The sequence below is a fragment of the Micromys minutus genome (assembly GCF_963924665.1).
Source record: "Micromys minutus genome assembly, chromosome: 19".
Taxonomy (NCBI): Eukaryota; Metazoa; Chordata; class Mammalia; order Rodentia; family Muridae; genus Micromys; species Micromys minutus.
Genome location: NC_137954.1, coordinates 33,696,177 through 33,709,272, shown reverse-complemented (window position 1 = coordinate 33,709,272; position 13,096 = coordinate 33,696,177). Strand labels below are relative to the sequence as shown.

General features: G+C 41.3%; 1 protein-coding gene across 1 annotated transcript in view; it reads left to right on the top strand.

The window, feature by feature from the left end:
- Window positions 1-13,096, top strand: part of DNER (delta/notch like EGF repeat containing) — a gene marked incomplete at both ends in the record, with an annotated part of 276,755 nt that overhangs the window by 170,331 nt on the left and 93,328 nt on the right. The window contains one exon of the mRNA XM_080933397.1: window positions 1,875-2,028. Within this exon, the coding sequence (XP_080789523.1) occupies window positions 1,875-2,028 (154 nt within the window). The remainder of the gene's footprint in view (window positions 1-1,874; window positions 2,029-13,096) is intronic.

The following is a 13,096-nucleotide window of genomic DNA, read 5'->3' as shown; positions in this document are numbered from 1 at the left end:
TTTAATTGCTTCTACTTACACACACACACACACGCACACACACACACACACACACACACACACACACACACACACACACACACACATCCCTAAATATAAAAGCACAGCCTTCTCAGTCTGTATAAAGTTTTTTTTTTCTTTTTTAAAGATTTATTTTATGTGTGTGAGTACATGATCACTGTCTTCAGACACATCAGAAGAGGGCATCAGATCCCATTACAGATGCTTATGAGCCACCATGTGGTTACTGGAAATTGAACTCAAGACCTCTGGAAGAGCAGTCAGTACTCTTAGCCACTGGGCCATCTCTCTCCAGCCCCTATAAAGTTTCTTTTATGAATGTTTTCAGTGCTGGCCATTTGGTATTGGATAAGTACATGTTCTTCCCTGGGAAGACTGTCCCACTCTCAGCATTCCTCTGTTGCCTATAGTTCTTCATCTAGGGCTGAGGCCTTATGAGCATTTCTCCTCTTCCAGCATACGAGCCTATTGCTGTTGTCCTTTTTCAGAACACTTTAAGCAGTCACAGTGATGACAGTTCACAGGTGTAGCTTTGGCATTTTCTAGGAGACATAATCTCACAGCAAGTTTCCCTTTCCCCTGGCTATTATAGTCTCTCCATACTTTCTTCTGCAATGATCCTGGAGTCTTGCATGCAAGAGTTGTACTGTACGTGTAGTTTCCAGGTTCTCCAAATCTATATGTTAATAGTTGTGATTTTCTGTAATGGTCTTGTCTTTTGCAAAGAGAAGTGCCTTTGGTGGAGGGTGAGAGGTATACTTGTCTGTCGATATAATGATAAATATTTAGAGTATAGTTAGGGATTTCTCTGGTTTAATAAATTGGTAGTTGTACTCCAAGACACGTGACTTCATTGAGTAGCTAGCTAGGTTTCCAGAACCAAGCATAATTCCCCTCTTATTGAACACATCTTAATTCAACCAGAGAACTGTTGTTTGCTATTGAACTATACCTCTGTTTACACCTTTAGGGTTATTTAGGCCATGAAGCTTGTGGTTGTGGTTCATAGGTACCATGACTGAGTAGGGCTGTTGGGTTCTTCCATTCTCTGGAAGCTCACATGGCATTTCTGGCACCATGAAAGCTAGTCCTCAGGGAGGAGGCTTTCAGGTCAGATCCATCTCTGGTCCTTGGGGCACTGTGTCTGAAGTTCATGGTGTCTTCAGCAATAGGGGCTTAGGAAGGTCCAGTTTTATTTGGGCTTTCCAGCTACTTCAGATATAAAGTTTTAAGTCAGAGTCATTTCTTTGAGTCTGATGTTTGAGTTGCAGCATTATAACTGTCATGAATGAAATGCTTGAATCTTGAATCAGATCCTTTATTTCCCCATGCTCCCAGGGACTCTGACTGCTTATACTTTGAGATCAATTATAAAGTGATACAGGGAATCCTCTTGGTGCCCTGGGAAGATGGGCCAAGTAGGACAGTTGGTAGCATTTGGGGTGTGAGTAGGATTTATACTGAGGATTTGTGCTGGTTGGCATGGTACCTAATTTGGATGGTTAAAGCATATATGCTTTGGCAAAGCTGCTATTCCCATGGGTCAGCAAAATATCATTTTTAGTTTAAAACTAGTTGTTCTTTCTATTTCTATTTTGGGAAGGTTGGAAGTGGTTGGGATAAATATGAATAAGCTATAAAAATAAATGTCCAAAATTAAGCTGCAAAGAGCCACATACTATTTCTCATATAACATGATTTAAACAGATTATGACAAAGTTGAATGATTAAAATCACTCAGCATTGATATCTTTGTAAGAGGACATGGGATATTTGAGCCTTCAGTTTCACCAAAGCACGTGTTTTAGAGTATTGTATTCAGGTGTAACATACTCTGTGTTTCTGTGTCTTAGGCAACCTTTTCCTGCACCTGCGAGGACCAGTACATTGGAACCTTCTGTGAGGAATTTGATGCCTGCCAGAGGAAGCCCTGCCAGAACGAGGCGAGCTGTATCGATGCAAACGAGAAGCAGGATGGGAGCAACTTCACTTGCCTTTGTCTTCCGGGTAAGATTTACTTAGTGAGTAGCCAGCAGATAACTCTCTGGAGAATGTATGAGCATCAGTTAAGGGTTGGGCAAACAATACTTTGTCCAGCTGCTGGACAAAAGGGCTCTCATTTGAACCTATCAGTCTGCATATGCTTAAGGACCAGAGGAAGGCAGTACACATGAGCCAATCACACCTCTTGGCTTGCTTTCTGATGCTAGAGTGTGCCTGTTGCAGTCCACCGTCTTTTGTTCGGGAAAATGATAGTCTCAGTCAAGTAGTAGTGAGAAAGCAACCACACAAGTATGTCTTGAGATGAGTGCCATTGCTCTAGGTGATTATGCTGTCACTTAGGACAAAGCTAGGGTGAGCCATACAAGTTGTTGTGCACAGGTAGCCGAGCCTCCTTTTTATGATCATTATCTTTTGTTTCTGTGCTCACCAGCCTGAGTTCTCAGTAGCTTGTTTTCCATCACAGGGAGAGCCTTGATTAGTATAGGGTATTCTTGAATGGAACAAGAGGGTTGGCACTCTTGTTGAAGTTCTCGTTGAGCGTCTTAATACTGTTGTTAAACAGGGAGTGACTAGTACATTTCCATCTTACCCTGTGCACAACTCAAGTCACTTTGCTCCGTTGTGTCTCATTATGGTGCCAGTTTCTATCACTGTGTGGGCACCGTGTGGGTACCTATAGGTGATGTCATTGGAGAGTACAGATGGAGAAATGGGAGTTATAGAGATTCAGTTACTCACTGTCCAAAACACAACCTACAGTGTGGAAGTAAACTGAAAATGAAGAGTTATTTTAACCCAAACTTAATAAAATCTTAAGAATCAGTTAATAATTTGATGCATTCATCAGATCATTTGGTGTGTGTATGTGTGTGTGTGTGTGTGTGTGTGTGTGTGTGTGAATGATAAGTCAGATGATACTATTTTTCTAAACACACATTTCTAATGTGTGCATTGGAATGTAGTTTGTTCTATAATTTGCACTTTTATGCTATTTATTGGTCGATCACATGTGTCTTTTCATGTCAGTGTACATGGATCCATGTTACATATTTGAACCATTATGTTTTGGTTATATTTATGTCCAACCCATTCACCTGGATGCCACCTTGGCATCTCCATTTGGATGTTCCAGGCCACCTTGAACTAAGGTATCCCTAAACTGAACTCAGCAGTTCTGGTTCTACACAGTTCTTCTTCCTGTCTTCCAGCCAGACCTCTACAAATTATCTTAGGTGTCCCTTACCTTCTATTTCTACATTGTTTTTCGTTCCAAGGAGTTTCTATTTTACCTCCTGTAGCAGTCAGTTTTATCTTGCCGTAACAAAGATCCCTGAGAAAAAAGCTCAAAGAGGAAGGACTTATTTGGAATCATGATTCCATATTGTTTGACTGTATTGTTCTTGGATTGTGATTTTGCTTTTATAGTTAATACATCTTATACCCCATTTAAGACATTTTTCTGTTTCTGATATTCTATATATTCTATTAAAATGAAAGCTAGTTCATAGTAGCATACTTATCTACAGTTATTAGTTGTTTTAATGTACTTTAAAAATAGACACAAGGCAGTTGCACTATTTTCTAAATATTATGTCTCTCCCTTCCCCCATATTTCCAAGAAATGTTGTGTTTACATGTGGGGGGTCATTGCACAGAGTTCACAGATTAAACAGATTTCGAAATGAAATGAATCATCTTTCTGGCTTGTACACAATGCTTCGAAGCTCTTTTTGGAGGTGTTACCTGCCTGAAGTTGTCTACCAGTAGGAAACTTTTATCCCGCAGATGCTCAGTTGTGTGGTGGGATTAAAAAAAAAACAACTTGCAGAAGCTATTTAAAAGTTTTAAAAATTCTTTGAGAGTTTTATTTATGCACATAATGAAATATGATATTTCCCATTTACCAACCCCCTCAAATCCCCTGGGCTCTTTCCCTGCAATGCCCACCACTCAACTTCATATCCTTCTATTCTCCTTGAAAAATAAGTAGTCCAACAAGTCCAGTTAGTGTTGACCATATGTGCATGTGGACGGGGCCATCCACAGGAGCTTAGGAAGCCTACCAGTGACCACATCCTCAACAAAAACAATGAGACTCTCCCCAGCAGCTCCGTAAGTTAGGGGTCTGACCTGATCCATCTGTGCTAGAATACGGGCTGGCTTAATGGAGGTCTTGTGCAGGCAGTTAGCTATGGTTTATGAGATTCTTTGATTCATGGCTAATCTAGGAATTATGAATATAGTAGATTAGAATTTTTGTTGATTCAACAACAAACTCTTCATTTGCATGGTAAAACAATAGCTCGTAAGCAGGACTTGTCTAGTTGCTGAGAAAAGTCATAGTTTTGAGAAAAGCCATGTATGTGTCTGAACAACATAAAATGAGTTTTATATTTTTGTTAAAATTTGCATCACAAGGGAAAGGTTATTATCAAGTCTGATTGATATTTTCTTTGAAAGTAGCAATACTTTCATAAAGAAGGGCATTAGAGATATCAAATGCTAGAAGAGAATCTAACAGGAGGATTCTGAATTTAGAATGAATTGAATCAGGCTTTTTCTAAATTCTTAATGCTTTCCCATTGCCTGGGCTCCAAGTCAGCCTTCTGGTTAAACTGATAAATTGTCTTTCTTTGGGTCTTGACCTCCAAGTCAGCCTTCTGGTTTAACTGATACATTATCTTTCTTTGGGTCTTGAGCCTGCCTGGCTTTGGAAAGCAACACAGACAACTCTCTGTTGTGCTTTAGTAGCAGACAGGAATGCACGACTAAAATGAAATTTGGCTTTTAAACTTGGATTTATTTTATTAAAGCCTTCTAACATCAAGAACATAATTTTCCTCAAAGGAGCCTTTTCTTTCTTCCTTCCTTCCTTTCTTTCTTTCTTTCTTTCTTTCTTTCTTTCTTTTTTTCTTTCTTTCTTTCTTTTTCTGGAAAGAATAGCTGTGATACACATGCATACCTGCCACTGCCAAAATATTATTAGCATCTTGCAATGGATTTCCATAATGCTTCAAAGTACCACATTGTTCTGACTACTCGGTGATTTCATACTATTTTTAAGAACTCATTATTGCAAGTGTAGCCCCTGAGCCTATCTACATTTATCTGGTAAACGGTGATTGCCGGAGGGTCAGTGCCTGTGAAGTAAGAATCTCCACGTGGTGACAAACCCAGCAGGTGCTGTGCGTTCTCACAGCCAACCCATGGAGCGTGTATATGTGCATCACGGTGCTGAGTTTAAAGTTGGGCAGATTCAGATCTTTCCTTTTTATGTGTGAAGTCTGGAGGCTGAAGGATACATTCAAGGTCACAAGGCCTGTGGGAAAAACTGAGACTCAGCTCCATCACTCTGGACACATCTCTGAGTCAGAGCGCTTTTCTCTGCACTCCAAAGGCTCCTCAGTTTTCTGTTCATTCTGCACATAGCAGAAGGTTTTGACCAGTATAAATGCATTGCCCCCAACGGCATTGTTTCTTCTCAGGACCAGAGGTGGCACCAATTGGAACTAAGTGGAGACAGAACAACAATGATGTGGCTCAAAATTTCAAGTGGGCTTTTCTGATTTACTGGTTATGTGACACCCCTAACCTTCCATAAAGCTCTGGCAGATCTTCTCATTTTTAAAACAAAGGTTGATACAAAAATCATTCACCCATCCAGTAGTTATTTAACAAATGCTTGCTACACGTTCTCTGGGTTCTGTGGATATAATTGTCTAAGTCTTTGTGTACACCGAGGTCATAGTTTAAGGGTGGAGATAGCTAAACCACATGCTTTCATGGGTATATGATGGTGTCTGTATGTGTGCATACATGTGTGCTTGTGTATATGTGTACATGTATGTGGCCAACAGTAAGAAGCAAGGTGTGATGGGCTCAGGGAAGAAGCAAACAGCAAAGAGACAAAGAGTAGGGCTATTAGGGAATGCCTTTCTGATACTGCAGTGAGAGACCCCAAGGAGATGAGTTTGTCAACAACGTGAGTATTAGTGGGAGGAAAATGTCAAGTGTACCCACATACTACAGTCTGAATGCCTGTATTTTTTGAAGCTTGTATGTTGAAATGGAGCTGCCAAGAAAATGGTGTTAAAAGGTGAACCTCAGAGGTGATTAGACACAGGCATGATACATGCATAAATGGAGTTGCTGTCCTTACAAAAGAAGTCTCTGCTTTCCTTTCTGCCATGTAATGACACATAGAAAGCATAATTTTTGATGAAGAGGACCTTACTGGTTAGTGAATCTGCTGGCACTTTGATTTTGGACTACTTAGCCCCAGTAGTATGTATCATCAGTATGACGCTGGTGGCGTTTACTGGTCCCCCAGTGTGAGATACTTTGCTTTAGCAGCTTTAATGGACTGCAATAACACAAAAGGTCCTGAGGTAGGAACTTGCCTGCAGTGTCTGTGGAGCAGGAGTTCAGAGCGTAAGAGAGTCAGGGATGAGATGTGGAGCTCAGATGCACTGTGCCAGGTCTCAGGGATGAGCAAGGATCTTGTCCCAAGGATGATGGGAGCCTTTGATGGTTAACTACAGTGGACCATGTGCTGTCCCTCTTGGGAAGGCCACTCTGGATCCTTTGCACCAGCAGGCATGCTGAGAAAATGGCGAGGAACTACTGGCTACCCAGGCAGAATATAAGCACAGCTGGCCTGCTGCTTGAAGAAGTGGTAAAAGGCTTTGGACTAGGGATGCATTTGAGCTGATTTCTGCCAGGTTGGATAGGAAGTATGCTTGCAATGAGAAATTGTGTGTGATAACAGTTAAAACATAGCTCATTGAGATATCATCTATATACTATTGAAATATAAAATTTAATGATTCTTTATTAGTACATTCAGGGCTGGGTAATTAATTATCATTACAATAAATTCCAGGACATCTCATGACCTCAGAATAAGCATTCTAGTCCTTACCAGCATCACATGATTCTAGTATTTCCTCAACTTCCAGCTCTAGGCAACTTTCTGCTTCATAGATTTGCCTACTTTAGACACTTTTTATCGATTCAGTCATATTATAGGCAATGTTTATAAGCAGCTTTTCCAATTGAGTGCAATGCTTCTAAAACTCGCTCGTGACATGATGTGGTTGGTAATTTTCCCCTGAGTAGACACACCATTCTTTGGCATGTCCTTATGACTGCAGGCTACTGTGGGAAATGCTGCTGTTTTCTCTCCCTCGGGTCTTTTCTCATTTTTACCATATTCCATGTCCTTATCCACCTCTTTGCTTTCTATCTGCTAGGGTCCGAAACCTGCTCCTCTTACACCATTAGGAAAGCAGCAAATCATCCTTGCTTCCCCATGTTTAGCTTCTCTCTCACCTTTCTTCTTCCCTTCCACCTCTTGATCTCCAGTTCCCTCTCTTCCTCCTCCCTCCTCCTCTCTTCCCTTGCCTCTGGTACACATTGATCTGACTGGTGCTTTCCTAAATGAGTCACCTGCTTGTTCACGTCTCTTTCTCTAGGGTCAATGGTCAGTGTCATTTTCTCCCTAGTTCTCTCTCTGCCCTCAGCATCAATCTCTTTAGAAGCATTCTCTGTGTGGTTTGCAAAGTCCCATACTGTATCCGTTTTCCTGAGTTCTCATGAGATCTCACCCCCTTCCTTTTCCTTTTAGCCACTCTCCTGGGCCTTTGATAGCAATTTCTCATTCTGAGCTGTCACCACAAGGATGGTTTCCAGACCCTCTTTCCAGTCTGGCCTCTCACCTCAGCTCTAGCAGCATCATTGGACTTGACATTGGTGCATTTGTTCACTCCTCCTGGCGCTGGTCTTCCTCATTGCTCAGACGGGATGCTGGACATTGATGGCTCTGCCTGTCATTTACCCCTGGACACTCACCAATTCACTTTATTTATGATGATTCTCTATCTGATTCTTTTTTCCTATTCCACCATCACAGCCCTGATTCAAACTGCTGTCATCTGCTGCCTGAGTAATGATGAAAAGCTTTGGCTTCTCCACATTCCATCTTGCTTTGTACACACTGCTGTGAGACTTGGGAAGCTCAGGTCTGGGATGACTAAAGAGATGCTCTGGGCTGAGAAGTGCAAATTCAGTGCCTTGGTGTTGTTTTGTCTGTTTGCTTTTTCATGACCTTGGGGAAATGCTTTGACCTTACTGGGCCTCTGCTAAAAACAAAGTTGAAGAAAGGTAGTCAATGGGCACAGTTCAGTGACTGTTTTGATGACACAGTAAGAGCCAGGCTGCATTAGTTCTCCTGCTTCAAAGGTTATTTGTTGTTCTCATAGTCTTGTTAAATACATTTCATGAAAGCAGGAGAAAGGATACATGGTTGAGAGCCTGAGGTTTATAGTTGGCCATTCTCTTTGAGTCCACAGTCATCAGTACCTGGCTCCTTTGATATCAAGTGTACATACTGTGAAACAGAACAACAGTATTGATCTTAAAAGAGTGAGCAACAGCATACATACACAAACATATGTGTATATATATTCATGTTGATAGTCCATGTTTGTACCTGTGAAAAAGACATACAACATACATACTCATATATGCATACAACATACATCTACACATAGACATACACATGTATTTATACACGCACACACAAACACATACACACACACACACACACACACACACACACACAGGCCTGGGATGAGTGGCTCACATAGGATGTCTTGGACATTCATACAAGAGAAAGGTGAAGAACAGAATTCTTCTTTCCATCCCTCTCTCCTGAGCCTGGTTCTAAGAGCTTCTTTATGGCTATTGAATGACATCCAGCCCAGAGGTATCCACTAGTGAAGACTACTCAGACACAGGCTCAAACCAATAGAAAGTCTTCATTAGCTGGTTGGTGACTACCCTGTTCAGGACCCGAGTGTTGTTCCAAGCTTTCCTCAGGGTGAGATTTTAGGCATAGAAGCCACATCCTGGGTTGACACAACTCCATTACTAAGAATAGTCACCCAAAAGCAAGGTTAGTGTATTTAGTGACTTTTCTGAAGTCTGGACTTCGGTGGATTAGGTCTTTGTTCTTATTTTGGTAGGTGGTGTTGCCTCTGTGCTGGGTCACGGGCTTTAAAATCCTGAATGGTGGCTCCATCATGCTGTCAGTTGTGCTAAGATGTGGGGCCGGTTATACTTTAGTTTATTTTCCTCTTCCATAATCCAAATTATATACAAAACTCTTAAATAACATTAATGATTTCTATTAAAATAATGCTTGCTGGTCACTTCCATGGTAAGTAGATATACCATGTCCGAATAATCTAGAAGATTTCCCTTTTGTTTTTAGTCTTTACGTTTGTTTTGAGAGTGGCGTGTGTGTGTGTGTGTGTGTGTGTGTGTGTGTGTGTGTGTGTGTGTGTGTGTAGAGGACACCTCAGGTGACAGTACTCATTTTTTACCTTGTTGGAAGTAGAGTCTCTTGTTAACCACTGCGTACACATGGCTAGTTGGCTCTTGAGCCCCACCTCTCTAGGATTACAGATATCCATACACCATCTCATGTGGCTTTGTGAGTTCTGAAGATTCTGAACTCTTCACGCTTGTTCAGCAAGTGGCTTATCCACAGAGCCACCCCACCATCCTTGAATGGCTCCTTAGTTTTAAGTTTCTAGGTCCACTTGGGGTTCCTGCCTCGGTGGATGAAAAAATGCTGCTGCTCAATAGACATTTCGCAGGTGTTTCCAGGTGATGCTAATGCCGATCACACTTCAAGGACCACCATTCTCAGTTGCCTGTGATGTACCAGTACTCAAATGACAATAGGAACATTGCTCTGCAGTCTTAAAATCCACAAATCCTCAATTCATCCACAAAACACAGGGCTACTTAAGACATGCTAGTGCCCAGGCACTGTGCAAACAATTGTGGATTTAAAGACACATTTGTAGGCGTTATACCTGATGCTAAGAGTTGAGCAAACTCAGTGTCTTGAGAGCTAGGCATCTCTATTCTCATTTGGGACATGATGGAAATGGAAGTTGTCAAGACTTGGATGAGCTCACTTAGCTGAGCATAGCCTCATAATCCTGACAGTCTGTTTTCCTAAACCACCATCTTTTTTGCTCTCTCTGTTCTTACATATTTGCTTATTGGGTAGCATTGCTTTATTTCCAACCTTGAGACTAAGTTTTTTTTTAATTCTGTGGAATGCCAAGCTTCATGCTTTTATTCACCTCATGTATTCCCATTTTAATGATATGTTACCAATTTGCCTTTTGTGAGCCACAGATATCTTTTTTTCTTCCTTTTTGGGTTTTAACTGAGGGTTGCATTTGCCCAGACATTTCTGTCTTTCTCCTGCTAGGCTACCTTTCTTTCTCTCTGAACAATATGTGCCTTCCTTCCCACACTGAGATTGCATGCCCCAGGATGGAATATCTTGATGGTGCTCGGATTCCTGCTATTTTTTGTTGTTGTCCACTGTGCTAATATTAGCTACTGTATCTCAGCAGCTGTGGCTGAGGCTCTGGCATTGGCTGCATAGACACCAAGGGTATGATCTGGAGCTGCTGGGCCCTCTAGGTAGCATGAGGCTTTCCATTCAAGCCCAGCAGCTTCCCTCCACCGCACAGGCAAGATTTTTAAAGGACCAGGCATGCTAAAAATAGAACTCACTTTAATTCCCACCTTGGAAGCTTTCAGAACAGTGCCCCAAAGAAACAATCAGAGTCTCCCTCACAGAGCCCGAGCAGAAAGGGGAATGAATGCTTTTCATTTCAGTGGAAGAACTGTGGAATAAACTTCTTACATATAAACAATTATGCTAGGAAGAGAGGTTCATATTTTTGTTTGTTCTTTTGTTTTGTTTTAAAGCTAGCACTGAATAATTGGTTTTTTAAAAATAGACTTATTTAGGCAAATTTTCTTACGTGCTTGGGATTTGTCCTTGGCTTATGAAAGGTTTCTTTCGTGGGAAGGGATTGGGCAGTGCAGTTATAAAGACTGGGTGGGTGGGATAGATTTTATTATGCTCTCGAAGTCAAAAGATGCTACATAGCTTTGGTTTTCTCATTACCACTCGATTTTAAGGTGCATTTTCAAACAAAATATAAGAATGTAAAATCAAGTTGTCCAAAGATATGTTGGATACCATGTAATCTGTGAAAAGCTAGTGAGTGGATTTGTTATTTGATGCCTCCTTAAATCTGAGTTGTCACCTTCTGCCTGGTGTTGTTGTGAGCAGACCAGGGTACACGTCCTTTCAAATGCACTTCAGTTCACTTAGCATTGCTCTTGCTCAGACTTCTATAAAAGCACCAAGGTTCCGGCCAGACTTTCCCCAGGTGTTCAGTGCATTCCTGAAAACATTCTTCTGTTCCCCAAGTCTCACTCTTTCCTCATGTCTTTGTTATACTAAAATGTTCTCTAAAAAAAAAAAAATAATAAATCCTGTGACTCCCAGAGAGTATTTCCAAGCTGTCCATTTCAAATCAATTACTTTATTCTGAATATCTCAATGGTAAATTCCTCAGTAACTTATAGTTTCAAGAGTCAAATTGTGTGTTTTTAAAATGGTCTGTGATTTAGAGATATTATAATGTACTCCTAGGATTCTGATTACCCAGAATTCTATGAACATGCTGCTCTGGTTCATAAGTGACTGGTTCTATGTGATGTAAGGAGGAAGGACCGGAATAAAATTAATGATTTCCAGTCTAAAAGGATAACATCTCTCTGACCCTGGGCTTCTAGCCTGGCACAGGGTCATTTTGGATCAGATGGTTCTTTGTGGTGAAAACTGTCATATTTTAAGGATGTTTGGCAGTACTCTGTACGCACTAACTGCCAGGGACATCCCTAGGGACTGGACATTGAATAGTGTCTCCAGACATTTCAGTTGACCCTGAAGGAGAATCAGCCCAGCTGAGAACCAAACCAGGTTAGTTAGGTTTTAACTAGAAGCTAACCCAATCAGGGGCTACTGAGGCAGAAAAAGGTGATGAGGTCTATTTCAGCAATATTAATTTGCCATGTGGTTGGATAAACAGTTTTAATTAGAGAAGCAAGGCTGGAGTTTAGAAGTGGACCAGCTTAATTCTCCACCCATCTCAGACTGGCTAAATGAGGAGGGGCTTCTGAGCAGGATAATTGCTTATTGCAGTTTCCCAAGTAGCAAAAAGCAAGGTGATTTTTGATGTTACATGTCTTAGTCTCTGTTTCTTTTTCTTTTTCTTTTTTTTTTTTGCTGTGAAGAGACACAGTGTCCAAGGCAACTTTTTATAAAAAGAACTCACTCAATATGGGTTGTGTTTACAGTTCCAGAGGTTTTTAGTCCATTAAATTATCATCATGCAGGGAAACAGACAGACTTGGTGATGAAGCAGTAGCTCAGAGCTTCATATCCTGATAGGCAGCAGGCAGACAAATGGCCTGGTGTGAGCTAAGCCCCAGTGGTGCCCCTCCTCCAACAAGGCCACACCTCCTTATCCTCCTCAAACAGTTCAAATGGGGAGTAATTATGCAAATATATGAGCCTACAGGGGGCACTCCCATTCAAACGACTACAGTATAATTTGTAAAATAGCCTTTTTAAAAAACAAGAAACAAACAAACCAAAATAAACAAACAACTCAGCTGTGTGTTCATTTCAATGCCCAGTAGGAAAAGAGCGGCAGACATACTTCATCCATCTGGCTTCTGGGTGTCGTTGCTTTGGAATAGGCAAACATCTTAGTTAAAGGATGCAGTGAATTAAAAGAAAAACCTTAAATAAATGGACTCGTTCTTTGAACAATTATTTGTGCTGAGGAATATTTTATATTATGAGAGTCTAGAGCTTCTGAGCTCAGCTGGGGATACCCTCTCTCCCTGGGAGCTGCAACACCTCTGGTGAGGAGGCTTCCTCTTAGAGCTATGTGGTTCCTGGGCTCCAGCATCTTAGGATGCCCTTCTACTGGGACACTGTCTCACCTCAAAGCTGTGTGGTGTCTGGGCCCTCCTGTCTTGGGATACCTTCACTCCTCAGAGCTTTTTAGTTCCTGGGCCTTCGAGTCCTAGTATATCTTCCTATCCAAGAAGAAAGGCCAATGCAGCAAACATATGTGAACATACTGTTTTTGTGCCAATGTTCTCAGCATTCCACTTG